The 18,759-nt window shown below is 36.1% G+C and overlaps 1 protein-coding gene across 2 annotated transcripts in view; it reads left to right on the forward strand.

The window, feature by feature from the left end:
- The window catches only part of Map3k5 (mitogen-activated protein kinase kinase kinase 5), a 216,335-nt gene that overhangs the window by 96,516 nt on the left and 101,060 nt on the right, over positions 1–18,759 (forward strand). For both annotated transcript variants that reach the window (XM_047558138.1, XM_047558139.1), the window contains exon 8: positions 13,261–13,373. In XM_047558138.1, coding sequence (XP_047414094.1) covers positions 13,261–13,373 — 113 coding nt within the window. The remainder of the gene's footprint in view (positions 1–13,260; positions 13,374–18,759) is intronic.

Raw genomic sequence — 18,759 nt, forward strand, 5'->3', positions numbered from 1 at the left:
ACCCAGAAGCCTTGACCTACATCCGAAAAACAGAAGGCCACACACTTTCTCAAGTGACAGACTTTAAAGCAGGAGATGATCCATAGAAATATTACAGACATCACCAGGCCTTAGAGGCTGTGGAGGTTCTAATTTATTTAATTTAATCTAAAAGGAAATCATCATGAAAAGGTTTTGCTGAACTCATATGCAGTATGACTGACTTAGCACATTTTATTATATGCAGAATTTATTCATGCAGGTAGAAATAGTCAAGCCCTTGAAACTCAGAGGTTTGTCTGTGTGTCATTAACTACCGAGGCTTACAAGAACCTTGTAAAGTAGGCAAAGCTGATGTTTTTTTTCTTTTCCACTTTACAACTGAGGAAGTAGAAATTCGAAGAAATTAAGTGAATTCTTGATGCTCTGTGATTAATAAAATCCCAGTTCTAACTTCTTCAGTTCTGGTGGTGTTTTTACTACAGTGTAGGCTGTCTTCCCTGGAGTTTTCAGGAACAGCCATTTCCAGAAGTGTCCATACAGTTTTGTTGAAGAGGCGTGGGACTATTGAGAGATTTTCATGTGATAAATGTTGCCTCGATTCTAGGAAAGAGTGTCCTCTTAGGCAAGTTAGCTAACCATTGGGAAATCCAGTCTTCTTATTTAAAAAAAAAACAAATGTTACCTACCTAGATGAGATCGAACGCTCTTGGCATCCTACAAGTACCAGAACAGCTTACTTCAATGAGTTTAAACAGTAAAAACCGATGTATCTCCTAAAGCATGAAGTCTAGAAGCAGGACTGGCTCCAGAACCTCTTAAGTCACGGGCATGAAAACATTAGCTCACCTTTCCCTCACTATTGCCGTGGTGGCTCTGCCTTCGAGGCGACTTTCTTAGGATTGCCAGGTGTCTGTGGCCATTCCAGGATAATCTAGGTTAGCTATGCCAATGTGGAGGAAAAAGGAGGCTGTCTTTTCCTGTATCTTTATTTTAGGACTGAGAAAAACATTCTCATAAGAACGATCCCAGACATTCCTTCATAGATCTAGTATTTCTACATCAGCCCCATACTGCACAGATCACCAGCAAGGAGCAGGGCACTAATCTCTTTGGGAGGACTCTGTAGTGAGGATTAAATAAAGACACGTATGTTAAAATTCTGGAATTAAGTAGGCAGTTAGTGTTATATCCTTAGTGTATAATATACTAAAAAATCTTATATTTCCTTACATATTGTTACATTTATCCTTTCCTGACATGAACATTGTTTATATCAAATTTCCCTTTTCCTAAAATATTCCTTAGAGTACTCTTTGTCTTCTTTCTGGATCTGGTTAAGTGTTTTAGCCAACAAGGGAAAATGTATAGCGTGTATGTAACTTTCACACAGGCCTTGTTGGAGGTCGTAGGTCACGTGGGATTAGTGGTGCCTGCTTAAAATCACTTTAGCTTCTGGAGAAGATGATGTTCTCATTCATAAGGGGAGATTATCATTTGCAGAACTTTGAAAGGAAATTAGGTACCTGTAATGTATTAGTATAATCATGTCTCTCCCTCAGTAATGCTGAAAAAGATCCATGTTTAGAAAGTTAAAAGCAATCCAGTAGCATAAATATGTTCATTTTTCCATAGTAACTTGAGAAAGATCTGAGAGCCTCGCCTTATCAACTAATTTTCTTTGACGTCAGTGATAGTGCTATTCAAACAGTAATGTGTGCCTAATAAAGGTTCAGTTTTTACATTATTAATGGTGTTGGCTTTACTTTGGGCGAGTTATGTAACAAACCAGTTGACATACAAACAAAGACGAATGTCTATTTTCCATTTGCTAGATTAGCTCTCTTTTTTCTTTGCCTTGGCTTTAAGATAGCTTTTGTCGGCATTGTCTCCATTTCCACCACCACCTTCCTACCCTCAAGCTTGATCTCACCATCATTCCATTGACATGATTTTTGTTTGGTTCTTTACTGTGTGTATCAGATGAGTTTCCAGGTTTGGGTTGATTTTTTATTTTTAGAACACAAATCCTGAAGAGTTCTTTGTAGCTCAGAAAGATGCCCAGCTTGCTGGTGTTCAGATACGTCTTGATGTCGTTGGTTCCTAAGGATGACCTGGAACTTTGGTAAAATGCAGTGTTCCCCCAGTTGCTTTGTAAACAAGTGACTTGGGACAGAGGTCTCAAGCTTCCATCATGATTAATACCACCTTCAGCAGATGACAGATTGGGTGAAGACATGTTATAATCCAGGAGTCAAAATGGAGGCAACAGAGAAACCAGTGAGTCAGGGACATGTCTAGGGGCAAATTATTCCCGAAAAGTTTATCCCAAAATATCAGAGCAATACTCTAGATTGAGAGAGTTTAGGTTCTCTATTTTTACTTGTAGATATCGCATGGCCAAGTCCAAGTATGATAATATGTGGCCTGTCACCATGGAGGTTTCCAAATTGTGGTCACTGAATATTGAGCACCTAAGGAGAGCAACCAGGGCTTGCTCTGTGCAGTTATGTTTCCCAGGAAATGAGTGAAAAAACAGATGTTTGCCAGGTATTATGCTGAAAAGGAAGAAGAATATGCTAGAAGAGGAGGAATTTCACTCAGAAACACACAGTGATCGTCGCCAAATCTGGCTGAACATAAGAATGACTAGGGGGTTTTTCAACAATTGGAAATTCTTTGCCCATGAAGATTCTGCTTTAGTGGGTCTGTTTTGTTGAATAGATTAATCATTATTGATGAATATGACTGTTCTTCTTTTGTTAAGTGGTACATTTCCCCCACATTTTCCTGTTACCTCCTCCCTTTCTTCAGCTCAAAGAGTGTTTCTTTTCTTTTCTTTTTTTTTTTTTTCTCCCCTGTGAGAAGCTGGGGATTCGAACCGGGGTCCTTGCGCATGCTAGGCGAGCACTCTCCAACACAAGCTATTTCTTCAGCTCTCCTCCCTTTCTCCTCAGTCTTGCGTATCTTCAAAGATGAGTTCTGAACCCTCAGCCCCCTCCCCCCCAGCTTTCCAAGTGTGTCTCTTCCCATCTTTCCAACCTTCTGAATATGGCTTTGCATTTTAATTTGAAGAAGTTCATGGCAGTTATTGGAAGGATAAGTGTAGACTGGTCATCAATGTATGAAAACTTCACCTAAGGGGTTTTAAATAAGGACAAGTTGAAATCCTGAACTTTTCGTTTTTGTTATTATTTGTCAAAGGTGGAAAGAGATGAGAATATTTTGACCTGGGCCCAACGTAAAAGTCACTTTTCTACACTGATGTTGAGAATATAAATTGTCAAGATCTTTCTGGAAAGCAATTTGGCATTATGCATCAAGAGCTTTGGAATAATTCATGTTCTTTGATCCGGGTGTGTCATTTGGAAACTATCCTAAAGAAATAACTGAGATGGGAACAAAGATATGTTTGTAACATTCACTACAGTACATTTTATGGTAACCAAAAATTAGAAGCAACCTAAATGTTTAACAGAAGGGAAATTGTTAAACAAAGGGTAACATCTCCATAAGATGGAATATAATTCATTCAAAATTGTAGGGCTTTTTTTGTTGTTGTTGTTTTGATGGTGGTGGTAAAAATATACCTAACTTAAAATTTACCATCCTAACCCTTTTAAGTGTGTGGATTACAAACATTAGGTATGTTTATATTCTTACACAGCTATCACCAGTATTTACCCATAGAAGTCTTTTCATCTTGCAAAGCTGAGGCTCTGTGCCTGTTAAACAGCTTCCATTCTTTCCCTCCCTCATCCCTGGCCATTACCATTCTACCTTCTGTCTCTGTGAGTTTGACTCCCACAGGTACCTCTTTAAGTGATGCTTGTTTTGTGGTGGCCTTATTTCACTTAGCATAGTATTTTGAAGGTTTATCTTTGATGTAGTGTGTCAGCATTTCCTTCCTTTTTATGGCTGAATAATATTTTATCATATGCACATACTGTATTTTGTTTATCCATTCATCCATCTGTGGAAATGTGGTTTGTGCCCAAATTTTGATACTGTTAAGTGCCACTGGTATGAATATTAGTTACTCAGACTGATCTTAAACTTGTGACCTCCTGCCTCAGTCTCCCAAATAACAGGCATATTTTAGCTGTACAGATATTTCTTTGAGAGCCTGCTTCCAGTTATTTGGGACATATACCCAAAAGAAATTTAAAAGGCATTGAAAAATGTTTCATAGTAACATATATCGTCATACCATGTCAAATTAAAGAACACTGTAAAATGACCATGATTATAATTTTTAGGAAAAAATGATGTGCACAGTAAAAGGAATGAAAGAAGAATTTGGGGCTCTTACTGTCTTCCTGAATTTTCTATTATTAGAAGGAATGTACATAAATATAAATTTGGATAAGTATGTGTAGATAGATTGTCCTCCTTTCTCCAGATTAGGTCAGCAAGGTGATTTGGCACTCATTTTCTGCACATGCTGTCCTGCTTTGCCTCTGAGTTATTTTATGAGTGATAATTTCCCAGTTATCCCTAGAGATGTGAAACCATGAAATTCTAATTTAATTACTTGTGTCTCACTGAAAGAATCACAGCTGCTATATCACAAATGAGCAAAAATGACAGCTAAATAGAAAGAACTTGAGTTTAGTATCTTTCTTATTGAAAAGTAGATGATCTTTGTTAGAAAGAATCAATTCAAGAATATTTCTTTCATGCTGATTTTCGTTGATCATCTTAGCACAGATGCAAAAAAGTGAACAAAGTCTTTATTCTGAACACTTCTTTCCTCATTCTTCAAGGACTGACTGCTTTTAAAGCTTAACAATTAGGTGTGAAACAGTGCAATGATACAGTAGCTCTTGAATAAGAATTTGTTACCTTGAAATCTTTATTCATTTAAAATATAATTATTACATTTGAATGTAATACTTCTTACATTCAAATGTAATAAGGAATTGAAGAGTGCAAATTATTTACTCCCTTTCAACAAATGTTTTGTACAGAAGTAGAAAAAAATCAGGAGGGAAGTGAGCATGGTGGCACATGCCTATAATTCTAGTATCCTGGAGGCTGAGCTAAGGCAGGCGAATCACAAGGTCAAAGCCAGCCTCAGCAATTTAAGACCCTAAGCAATTTAGTGAGACCTGGTCTTAAAAAAATGGCTGGAGATGTGGTTCACTGGTTAAGTGCCCCTGGGTTCAATTCTTCAGTATCAAAAACAAAACAAAACAAAACAAAAAAAACAGGAGTGGAATTAACTTCAACTATTATTCAAATATAGCTAGAATTCTCTTAAAATGTGAATATCTGGTTCTTTTCCTAAGATTTGTTTCCTTAATGAAATTTTCTCTAATTTAGCATTATTTGTGTCTAATCATTTTATTTCTCTGTATTTATAGTTTTACACTATTAACTATTGCTTATTAATTTCCTTATGTACAAACTTATATATTGTTTGTATTCATTTATCTTCTTGCTAGTTATATTATAAAATGTTTTCCCTGACACTGGGGATTGAACCCAGGGGTGCTTTACCACTAAGCTATACTCCAGGTAATTTATTTTTTTATATTTTGAAATTGCTTCTAAGTTACTCAGACTGGTCTTAAACTTGTGATCCTCCTGCCTCAGTCTCCCAAATAGCTGGAATTATAGGCATGTTTTAGTCAGTTTTTTTTTTTTTTTTTTTTTTTTTTTTTTTTTTTTGCTGCTGTGAGTGAAAAATCTGACTAGAACAATTTGGGGAAGAAAAGTTTATTAGAGGGCTCAGTGTTTCAGAGGTCTTAGTCCATAGACAACCAAGGTCAGGATTTAGACCTCTAGGGAAAGTGAGTGATTATTTGTATCTTGTATGACTTGCTGTATTTGTCACTTGTTTCAGACTGGTTCTTGGGAGGAAGTGGATGATTTTTTCTTCATTCCACAGGTTTATTATATCACCTTCAGAATGTTATACACCTCAGTGACTCAGGTACTGGAGGCTCTTTGGTCAGCAGGACAGACTTAGTCCCTGTTCTTAAGGAACTTGCATTCTGCTGGGAGAGAGAAATGATAAAAAGAATCATTTCGAATTGTTAGAAATTCTGAAACCAATATGGAACTCTTCAGAATTTCCATTTTCTTGTGTTGTGCTAATATGTGATTTTCAAGAATATTTTTTATTTCACCTAAGTTGTCATATTTATTGGCATAAACTTGTTCTGAGTGGCCTTTTACTTTATTGTTATTAGAGTCTGTGTTGATGTTCCCCTTTTTGTTGCTGGTAGCATAGCAATACTTTTCATTTTCCTCTCTCCCCTTCTCATTTTGTGATGAGCTCTCTGTGTAGGAGTTTATTAGTTTTATTAAACTTCACAAAGAACTGGCAGGCACAGTGTTATACACCTGTAATTCCAGTTACTGGGGGGGCTGAGGCAGGAGAATTGCAAGTTGGAGGCCAACCTTGGTAACTTGGCAAGACCCTGTCTCAAAATAAAAAATAAAAATAAAAAGGATTGGAATGTAGCTCAGTGGTAGAGTATCCTGAGTTCATTCCCCAGTAACGAGGCAGGGGTGGTGGTGTTGGGGGAGAACTTTGAAAAGGACCAAATTTTGCACTAGTGATAATTTCTCTTAAAATTGCGTGTCCCCTTTGCTTTTTCATTGATTGCTTATCCTCCTCTGAGGATAACATTGTTCTTTTCCTAGGTGGAAGTTTGTAGCTTGGATTTCAACCTTTTTTCCTTTTATAATACATGTACTTGAGGATAACACTTGTTCTGCATCCCAGAAATTTTGTTTATACTGAACTTCCAGTATTGTTCAGTTCAAATACCTCCTAATTTTCAGTGTGATTTCTTCTTGGACCCTCCTAAGTGGGTTACCCTATACCCTAATATTATTTATCTTTATTGTTCTCTAGTTTAATTCTATTATGACAGAGCTCACACTTTACCTTATTTCCATCCTTTGAAATTTGTGCTTTATGACCCAGAAGAGGGTTTGCAGTTGGGTGTAGTATTCCAAATAAGCCAGTTAATTTTTTTTTTTTTTTTTTTTTTTTGGTACTGGGGATTGAACTCAGGGCCTTGTGCTTGTGAGGCAAGCACTCTACCAGCTGAGCTATCTCCCTAGCCCTAAGCCAGTTAATTAATTTGGTTCATCATAATGTCCTGCCTCACCTTGAGCCCTGAGGAATGAAGCCTGCTGCCTATGGACTGAGACTTCTGAAACTGAGAGCCACCAAATTAACTTTTCCTCCTTTACAGTTGTTCTGGTTGTGTCCTTTAGTCATGGCAGTGAAAAAGGTGACTAAAACATCCTCATTGATATTTGTCTGCTTGTTTGATCATCATAGAGTATTTAAATTCTCTAGCTGTTTTTTTAGTTGTCAATTTTTGCTTTATTTGTTTTGAAATAACGCTAATAAGTATTTTGGGCTATTATATTTTCTTGTTATATTAATATTTTATCATTATGAAATATACCTTTATCTTTCATAATAATTCTCATCCTATTGTTGTGTTTGATATTAATATGTAATCACATCTTCATACAGCATTTCACTTTAAATCTGCTTGTGTCCTTATATGTAAAAGTATCTCTTTCATATGCATATAGTCTTATTTTTTGCTTTTCTTTCTTTTTCTCTTACTCTTAAATCTGATTTGAAAAATCTTTTTTTTGTTTTTGGTGGGCTTAGGTCATTTATATTTAATGTAGTAAATGATAGTTGTGGTTGTAACTCTTGTCTAGCATTTATTTCTCACTTGGTATTATTTGTCTCATATGTTTTTTGTTCCTTTTGTTCCCCCTTCTTGCCTTATTTTCTGTTAATTTAGCATTACACTTTATCCTCTCAGCTCTTTAATATTATTTTTTATATTATTCCTCTAGTAACTCCCTAGAGATTACATTATGCACCCTTAAATTTGTACTTTACATTTCCTGAATAAGGAAACATTAAAACAGTTTAAATAATCAATAGATTTTAAATACTGTACTTAATATATTTCGTATCTGTAGCATGTTTACTTTTTTCAGTGTTCTTTCTGCAATCTCCAACTGGAATCACTTTCCTTCAGTCTGAAATACTTTCTCTATTTTTTAATAGTGAGGATCTGCTGGCAGCTGATTCTCCTAGTATTTGCCTGTCTGTAATCACCTATCTTATGCCCTTAGTTTCTTTTATTCCACTAAAGATGTCATTTCATTGCTTTCTTGAGTTCATAGTTTGTAGTGCCAAGTCAACTAATAACTTTATTGCTCCTTAAAAGATCTTTTTTCTCTGGTCAGTTCTAAGTTTTTTCTCTTAAGCCAGGTGTGGTGGTATCCTGTCTTCCCAGCTACTCAGCAGGTGGAGTGGAGGATGACTTGAGGACACAAGTTCCAGACCAGCCTGGGCCACATAGTGAGACTCCACGTCTCAAAAAAAAAAAAAAAAAAAAAAAAATCCTCTTTTGTGTTTTATGTATCAGCATTTAGAATGTGCATGTTTTATCTTATTCTGCTTGAGTTTTATTGAACTTGAATCTGTGGGTTGATGTTTTTATCAGTTTTGGAATATTTTATCCATCTCTTCAAATACTTCTTGTGTTACAGATTCTCTTTCTTCTGGGGATACAAGCATTCATATGTTAGACTACTTAACTAGGTCCCATATGTCTCCTAGGCGCTTTTGTGGGTTATTTCTCTTAATTCTACCTCTGCTTTAGTTTTAATATTTCTATTAATGTTTTTTAATTTACCCAAAATATCTTCTGTTCAGTCTGCTTTTAAACCTATACAATAAATTTTATTTTCAGGTGTTATTTTAGTCAACTTTCTTGATGCTGTGACTAAAAGACCTGATAAGAACAATTTTAGAGGAGGAAAAGTTTATTTGGGGGCTCATGGTTTCAGAGGTCTTGGACCATAGACAGCCCCGGGCTCCATTCCTTGGGGCTCCAGGTGAGGCAGAACATCATGGTGGAAGAGTATGGTGGAGGGAAGCAGGTCAAGATCTCACACCAGGAAGCAGAGACAGCTCTGGTCATCAAGGACAAAATATGTGTATACACCAAAGGCACGCTCCCAGTGACCCAGCTCTTCTGGCCACACCCTAAGCTGCCTTCAGGTTGCCACTCAGTTAATCCCTGTCAGGGGATTAACACACTGATTGGGTTAAGGCTCACATAACAATCATTTCTCCTCTAACCCTTCTAGCATTGTTTCACACAGGAGCTTTTGGGGGATACCTCAAAAATTGTGTATTATCCAAACCTAACAAGTATTATGTATTTAGTTCTCGATTATTTGATTCTTTTAAATTTTTTAAAAAATTTTTGACATTTCCAACTTCATTTAAGTTGCTTATCTTTTCATTCATTTTGTTTATCTCTTTCTCCATTTTCTCTACCATATTTCTTTTTTGGGGGCGGTTGCTGCAGGATTGAACCCAGCAATGCTTTACCACTGAGCTACATCCCCAGCCCTTTTTATTTTGAGACAGGGTGTTGCTAAGTTGCTGAGGCTCACCTCGAACTTGCCATCTTCTTGCCTTAGCCTCCCAAGGGACTAAGATTATAGGTGTATGCCACCACACCCCACTTTCCTTACTATATGTCTAATCATTATTTTAAAGCCCCTTGTCTCCAGACTCCAACATCTAAATTATCAGTGGGTCAGCTCTTCCTGTCTGTATGGCTCTTTGCATATCTCATAATTCTTTTTTGTGTATCAGACATTTTGTATTTCAGAATTATTGAGATGAAGATGATTTTATTTTCTCTCGCAGAGGTTGTCCTTTCCTCTGATAACCAGATAGACTAAGAAGCAGTTTACCTCAACCTACGCAGTTTGGTTTGGGTCTGGGTTTCAATTTTAGTTGACTTAGTCTATCTCTGTTTTGTACCTATTTCTTGGCTGTGACCCTCTTTGACTTTTGGTTGAGAGCCTAACAGGTCTCTGATCTCTCAAATACCGTGGGGGATTTCATGACTGCCCTTTGGAATTTGGGGTTTTGCTCCTTATTCTCACATATCACTTAGCTCCAAAATTTGGTGAACTTCCTAAAGGGGAGACCTTTGAAGTGTGTTTTCCAGTCTCCTTTGCCGATTGCCGGACATGGGGAGGTTTCATTGCCCTCCCAGCCCGACTCCACCACCAGCCTCTCTTCAACCCAGCGTTCAACGTCTGTCTCCTGGAGAGAACTGGAACCACAGGGCAGAGGCTCCTTCAGTTAAAAATCCCTGCGTTTTTCCAGGAAATCCATTAGTCTCTCATTTTCCTGAGAGAGGTTCAACTAGGCAGAGTCACTCTTGTGAAGTCCAGTCTTGTGGTCAGAAGCAGCGAGCGCCTGGCCGGCAGCAGCTCCACTCCTCTCCGAAGGGCGCTTCCCTCTCTGGAGTTGTATTTAGGTGGTTTTGTTGTCGTTGCTTCCTTAGATCTTCAAAGTCTGTAAAGATATGCTTTCGATGTGACCCAGTTGCTCTGGCAGGACTGATGGCTTCCGTAGAAGCCAGTGCTGCCTCCTACTAGGAAAGGCAAGTCCCCCTCCACATTGACTCTTCTTCTGTAGAACAGAAGTCGCAGCTTTCCAGCTTTAGAATGTACTCTATCCCATATCACACTGTACGTTATTCTTGGAAATTTAGAGTCATTTTCATCTTGTAACAAATACCCCTGGAATTAAATTTCTGTTTATGTAGTTAATTTTTTTTTTTTTTTGATACAAATTGGTAAATATATAATTGCTGTGCCCACAGATCTACATAGTTCTTTTTTCAACGGGGTCTTTTTAGTTACACATACCATTAGGATTCATGTTGACATAATCACAAAGCATGGTACACGGTTTGCTCTAACTCAGTCCCCAGTACGTCCCCTTTTCCTCCCCTCCTCCCTCCCACTGTTTCCTTCCTTCTACCATCCTGATCTTTCTGCCATTCACTTTTTTTATTTTTTATTTTTTTTAATAGTCAGTGGTCAGTGTCTTGTGAATATACATGATCGATTCATCCGGGTACATTCCCGTATGTACATAGGAAAGTTAGGTCACACTCGATCTGCTGTTCCTCCTTATCCCCTCCCTTCTCCCTACCCCTCAGTTCCCTTCATCTAGTCCACCCATCTTTCTTCTTTTGATGGACCCCCCTCCCCACACACATATCTTTTCCCTTTCTACCTTTTTCTTTGTCTCTGTTTCTTTTTTCCCCCACTTATTTTGGACTAGTTTTTATAAATTAGAGAAAACATTCGACTTTTGGCTGAGTCTGGCTTATTTCATTTCACATGATGGTCTCCATTTCCCTCCATTTACCCATAAAGCTGTTCTTCTTTATGACTCCTTTGTGTATATTTATCTCATTTCCTCTATCAAACAAGGGAACAAATGACTTCCAACCCCAACACTTCAACCCTTGACTCTTTTGACCCCACAGTGGAGGAAATATCAGATAAAGAATTTAGAGAGTTCATAGTTGAAATTTTAGGTTTTGCTATTGGCAAATATCTGTTAAGAAATACTGTACTTAACTATCACAGTTTCTGAGAACTCCCACTTTTCCTTTGTGGTGTATTATTGATGTATGATGAGATTTTACTTCTTAGGTAATAAGCCCACATGCTATTTTAATCTCTGGAAAACCCAGGAAATGTTAAGACTTTCCCCCCAGTATTCAGGTTGCTGTCATGAAATATTGTGTATCTTCATATGAATGAGAGAAAGAATGTAAGTTCTGTCTTCTCCTAAACCTATTTTCGTTGGAACTCAACCTCTGAACAGAGACCAAGTTAAGACTAAATGAATCAAAGATTTTTAAGTCATATCTCTCTTTGATATGACTTTGAATGTCTGCAGTCTGGCACATACTTTTTCCATTTTAAAGTGGAAACATCTATACTTCTAAAAAGATAAAAGAACTTTTTAATCACCTATAGTGATGCAGATGGAAAATTTTTTTTCATATTGCACAGGTACAAAACTATCAGAGCCAACTAGTTAAGATGAATATTTGTTTGACTTTTGTTTCCATTTAGAGATGTTTGTTCGACTTAACCCATTAAGTCCCAAGTTTTCAATTCTCTAAGCATAATAAATAATTAGTATTATTTCAGAGTTACCATAAGTGGTATATTTGTTGCTCAATTTAAGTTTTTATACGTGCTCCACATCTGGGACAGTGGCATGAAGATTAAGACCCTTAAAAGAGTTCTGTATCCTCAATATTCAGAAAAAAGCATTTCATCTTTTTGTTTGATGTTTAACTTATTTTAAAGTATGGAAAATGTTAAGTGTATAAAAAAAGTCAATAGTATTGTACATAGTATTTTGCTTGTCACTTTTGCTATTTGTGTCTTTCATTTACACAGGTATACTTTGAGTAGAAATCATCTGTATGTTGGAATTGTATTTTTTCTTATGTAATCTTTTTTTTTAATTATTTTTACCTGTTGATGGACCTTTATTTTATTCACTGATTTATATGCAGTGCTAAGAATCGAACCCAGTGCCTCACACATGCTAGGCAAGTGCTCTACCACTGAGCCACAACCCCAGTCTACATAATCTTTTTTTTGTCTTCAAATGGTCACTTATTAGACATTTAATCTTTATATTTTTTTCACTGTAATTTTTTTTTTAAGTAAAGATTTCATTTTTCACGTGTTTGTCTCTTGTGGATTCTAGTAGTCACTAGGGTGTTTATTTTTATTTTCTTCTCTGTGTGCCCAAGTGAAATAATATTGAATATCATTGCCTATTTAATGATTTCTGTGTGAACAGATCTAGGAAGTGTTACCTTAAAAATACAGTGCCTATTCACACACTGAAGTCCTTTTCAGATGCTGAAGTGTTTTCAAAGGTTGATATTCAGTTTCATGCATATTCAGAAAAGGGTTCTCATACTCTTCGAGCCTCAATTAGTATGCAGAGGCACAATCTCTGATTTTCTTAATTTCTTCCTGTAATTGACATTTTTGTTATTTCTGTATCACTCTTGTCCTTTCAGTACATTCTCCAGATGATCCGCTTCCATGCTGTGTCTTCTTAAAGCGTATTTAGGGGTTTCATTTTTCACCTTATGCTTTGTACATTCATGCATTCCTAGTCAACCATCGAGAGGATTTTTTTTTAAAAGCTTGGGGTCACTAGGTTGGGGGTACATGAATGCAGCAGAAATGAGGACAAGGATATGCAGTTACTGAAGCATTAAATCCTAATAGCACACTGGATTCTGGGGTGAAGGCCAGTGGATTATTTTGGAGTTATGCAAACAGAAGTCATTGCACACCCAGGGTTTCATGATTGAGAAAGTAAACTTGTACATTTGGTCTTTTTTTTCTTTTTCTTTTTAGGTTCAAAAAGGCATTTGAATCTGAACCAACACTACAGTCAGGAATTAATTATGCCGTCCTCCTCCTAGCAGCTGGGCACCAGTTTGAATCTTCCTTTGAGCTTCGGAAAGTTGGTAATTACGGCTTGATATTTTACATGGAAATCAAGAAACTAGGCCTAAACTTGGTACAAGGAAACCGAATCATTAGTAGATAAATCCTTTTGCTATCTCATCTGACTTCCTGGGGGAAAAACATTTATTGTATCTCTTTGCTCCAAATTTCATACTATGGTATAGAATTCTGATATTAGAATGTAATTCAGGTTTTAGTTTATTTTACCTGTTTCTAAAAGCCCATGGTTAATATTTATTTTTCTAGCTTAAACTAATATTGATGATATTAGTTGGGAGGCTCTGCATTCAGCCACCAACTCCCAAATAAGGTAAGTGTTTTTGGAACGTCAGTTTCCTATTTAAGATTGTGTTTTCCTGGAACTTTTTAGAATAAAAATGAAAATCGTACCTGTATTTCCTTTTCCTGTTTCCCCAACTCACTGATCCCTATGGCTTCATGGATGTTGGTGGTGGAACCTCCGGAGTTCTTGGAACAGGTCAGGTGGATGGCAGTGTTGGCAGTTACTGGTCTTAGAGACCATCTCTGAATTGTATCCGCGATGGAATGTGCATTCGTCTCTTTTATCTGTCGACAGCATCCCATCTGCTGACCTGTTTTTGGAATCTAAAAAAATTAGAGTGTTTTGCTGGGCATGATAGTACATGCTTGTAGTCCCAGCAACTGGGGAGGCTGAGACAGGAGATCACAAGTTCAAAGCCAGCTTCAGCATCTTAGCGAGGCCCTAAGCAACTCAGCGAGATCCTCTCTCAAAATAAAAAAAAAATGAGAAAAAAACAAACCAAAACAACACACCAGGCTAGGGATGTGGCTCAGTGGTTAGGCACCTGGGTTCAATCCCTAGTTGAAAAATAAAAACAACAACAACAAAAATATTAGGACGACTTTATAGATAAATTTTGAGTCATTTTTCTTGGTTGTGAATTTGACTTTTTTTTTTAAGGTTGAATGCCATCTGTAGTAATCAGATTTTGTTCTCTTGAGTGTCTGTCCTCTTTCCATAATAACTCTTACAGACTTAGAAATCTTTGGCTTTATTTTTCAGAAGGGAAAAAAACACATTGATCTTAATAAAGCCATGCATTGTAGAAGAAATTTTTCCTTTAAGGTTTTAAACTGGAGAATGTTTTAATTTTCTTTGAAGAAAAATGAATCCTGGGTTTTTAAATATTATTCGGAAAGGATTTGTAAGCTATCCATATGTAATGTTCTGGAAAATTTTTGCAGGAAAATAAAGTTTGAGTAGAGTCTTAATTATTTTTTTAAGTCTTAATCTAAAAAAATAAAAAAAATTATTTACCACAGCTAGACTGCAGTGGTATTAAAGGCATAAATCTCTTTTTAAATAATTTTTTTTGATTGGTGAATGAAATCAGAGAAAATATATTACAACTTTTGCTTTTCAGAAATTAGAGTAAAATGCTGCATCTAAGATTTATTTTAGATCTCTAGCCAAAAATCCTTTTGTGTCAGTTGTTTAAACATAATTTTTATTGCTCTGCTCTTGAACTCAAAGTGCAGTTTGGTCAAAAACTCTAAATTCTTATAGGATTTGATATTGATTTACATATGTAGGTAAAAAGCAGTAGTACTTGCTTTAAAAATATATATTCTCAGTCTCATTTTGAGTTGAGTATAGATTAAGACAGTTGGCAATCCAAGGTTTGAGGAAATGTAATATAGCCTTGCAAAGTAGACATAAACTCATAATACATATTGAATAAGCATTTGAAAATATGTAAAGTTGGATTTAAAATTTTGGAAGTGGTACAACATACACAGACTTAAGATATGACCATATGATGAATTTTTAACTGCTATAAGAATTTAGTAAGAACCTAGTTTTACAATACTGTGATATACACTATAAATGGTGTATGCTCTTCAGTAATGAAAAAAGTAGCTCAATAGCTTAGTTCTATTCAATCAAAAATTATGCTAATTAAAATAGGTCAACTAAAGTTAATTTTTATATATTAAGATTAAATGGATTTTCAAGGAGGTTGGTTAAATAAGCTAGTGGGATAATATTATAATGATATTTAATAACATAATCAAAATAAAACAAATGACATATTTAGTATATTTTAAAGATACACAGTTGCATATTTTCTTTAAACACTCTAATCAAATTTTTTTCAGTAATTTATGTCTTTTTCTATTCCTCCTGTTGGTCACTCCAGACATACAAATTAGTCTGAATTATCTGGGTGTGGTGGTATATACTTGTAATCGCAGTAACTAAGGAGTCTGAGGCAGAGGGATCACAAGTTCAAAGCCAGCTTGAGCAACTTAGGTAGACCCCGTCTCAAAATAAAAAATAAAAAAGACCTGGGAATGTAGCTCAGTGGTAGAGCCCCCTGGGTTCAATCCCCAGTGCCAGCAAACAAACAAATTAGTTTGAATTACTGAGAAATTAATCAGATTTTCCTTCTGAAATCCCTTCTTTAGCTGCTTTTTGAAATTTTGATTTATTTCCAAAGGGAAAACTATTAAAATTTAAAATCTCATAAGATGAACAGTAAATCTGAAGCTTTCTAAACATATTAAGTTTAAAGTCTCAAATGTAAGAAATTATTTTTGACTGTTAAGATATGTTCCCTAATGTCTCTTTTGGTTCATTTTCTGTTATTATAACAAAATACTTGAGGTGGATATTTTATAAAGAAATGATGTCTGTTTGGCTCACAGTTTGAGAGGCTGTAAGTTCAAGATCTGGTGGTGCCAATGATTTGGCTTCTGTCAAAGGACCCCTTGGCTACAGTCACTTCATGGTAGATGTCATTATGGTAGGAGCACCTGTGAGAGGGAGGGATCACATGAAAGCAAGAGAGACAGGAAGCCAGAGAGTGATTCTGGGATCAGGCTCATTCTGATTTAGCAACTCATTCTCATGAGATTTAGCGAATGTCTTAGGATCATTACCTTGATCTTTTCTGAGGACAGCGAGGAGGGCATCTCCAATGACTTACTCCCTCCCACTAGGCTCCATCTCTTAAAGATTCCAGCACCTCCTCACACCACTGCACTGCAGACTAAGCTTCCAGCAGTCGTACCTTTGGAAGACACACTCAAACTGTGTCTGGACCGTAGCAGACTCTTAATTCTAGTTGTGTTTGCTTAAGGTTATGACTAATTGCCTCTGGATCTGTCTTACTCTTTCATCCATGAATGTTTAGACTATTGAGAACTAGGATTTAAAAGTGCAGAACCACATCTTACATTTGCTTTCTATTTTTGGCTTTATAAGCCTTAAAAATTAATATTCAAACTTTAGCTAAGTAAAAGATGATTTTCTCTCATCTTCTGTGGATTTTTTCAACTATGAGACATTTTATGGGAGAGTCAGAATTATAGGTTTGGGTCCCCAGCAGCAACGATGATGTGGTAAAAGAACACTGTTTAGAATTGAGACAAACCACCATTTGAATCTCATTTTCAGTGAGCATTAAAAAATTATTGAATATAAATTTATATCACCAAATATAAAAATGAGTCTGTAAGATAACCAAGAAAAAATAATCAAAACAAAGCACAAAGCTATCACCAACCACAAAGCAATTTGTTTTTCATCTGTGGAGGGGGTCACCTTCTCAAAAAACTGGACATTGTAGGGAAAGAATTAAGTACTTTCCCTTCCTTTTTAGGAAGTACCGTAGCTTATGCACTCAAAGCCATACATCTCTTCTTATCCTGCGTAGCAAATGTATTCTTCAGGAGACTAAAAAAAAAAAAAAAAAAAAAAATGCTAGTTAATGAATTTGAAAGAGAGATTACTGATAGAGTAATGTCATAATAATCGATTCTGGCAAGGATCATCAATTAGAACTAGAAACACTGAGAGTGTTTATTTAAAAAGACATTTACTGATACTGAAGATAACTCAGAGATTGCTTGTTAGTCACAAAGGAACAACTGTGTCAGTACAATGGAGGAATTAAGCTTGATAGTGACCCAAACTCATAGACTCATAGCACTATTTGAAATGATTATTTTTATTTATGGGGTGGCCAGATGTGGGTGCCTCCTGATTTGATGAGCTACGCAGAATCTCTTGTGAAATGTTCTCTCTCTCTCTCTCTCTCTCTCTGTCTCTCTCTGTCTGCACTGGAGATTGAACTCATGGGCACTTAACCACTGAGCCATATCCCCAGCCCTTTTAAAAACTTTTTTATTTAGAGACAGTGTCTCTTTGAGTTGCTTTGGGACATGCTAAGTTGCTGAGGCTGGCTTTGAACTTGTGATCCTCCTGTATCAACCTCCTGAGCCACTGGGATGTGTGAAATATTCTCAACAAAAATATCTAACTGGAATCTTAAGATCTAAAATTCACTTAGTAGGAATCACAAGATCCAAAGAAGTTAAACACACCATGAAGTGCCATCAGACAGATCTAGAATATGAGAATATTCTATAGGACAGTACCCCTGCTATTTTCAAAAAGTCAATGTTATGAAAAAAAAATCAAATGCAGTTAAATGATCTTTTATTGGATTGTGGTTTAGAAAAAAACTGTAGGAGGCATTTGGGGAGCAATTAGGGAATTTGTCAGGACTAAGTAATAGATACTATTAGGGAATTACTATTTTTATTAGAGGCAGTAATTGAATAAGATATAGGAGCAGTTGTTAGGTATCTTGTAATATTTACAAATGAATTGTCATAATGTCTGCAACTTAATTTGTGATGGTTAAGCAAAAATACTCATGAAGATGAAGCAATAGCAAATGTGAACAATTGAAAATATGATCATTCATTATAATACGTATATATATATATATTTGGTTTTCTTTTTGAATTCCTCGATAATGAACCCAGGGCCTTAAGCGTGCTAAGCAAGTGCTCTACCATTGATATACATTCTCAGTCCCTCATTGTAGCATATGTTCTACTTTAATGCATGTTTAAAGTTCTTTGTAATGGAAAGTTAAAATGAAAATAATCTAGTCATTCTTTTTATGAGGTGAGTTGTGTGACCCTTAGGTAAGTTGCAAAACTCTCTGGGCTTTGTTTTCCTCATTGTAAAAGGGAGAGATGCTCTATCTCGTTGTGTTGTGTGGACTGGGAGAATTAACATTTTCAATGTGAACAACAAGCTGCATTTTCTGCCTTTCTCCATTAAAATGGCCTTGAATCTACAACTATACAGTGATGAAACTATGATAAAATCTAAACTATTGGAAAATCCTCCATACTCAGAAGTTAAGAGATCCTAAGGAGAACATTGTGAAAATTTAAGTTGTATAAACAGACAACTGAATTAAAGAAATGGTGAAGTGGTGATTAAAATAGCAACGACATACCTTTCATTGCTTATAAATATAGTAAAAGTATTTTTATATAGAGAAAAATATTCAGCTGGTAAAGACTTGATAAAAAGGCATA

The sequence above is a fragment of the Sciurus carolinensis genome, chromosome 7 (genome assembly GCF_902686445.1).
Source record: "Sciurus carolinensis chromosome 7, mSciCar1.2, whole genome shotgun sequence".
Classification (NCBI taxonomy): Eukaryota; Metazoa; Chordata; class Mammalia; order Rodentia; family Sciuridae; genus Sciurus; species Sciurus carolinensis.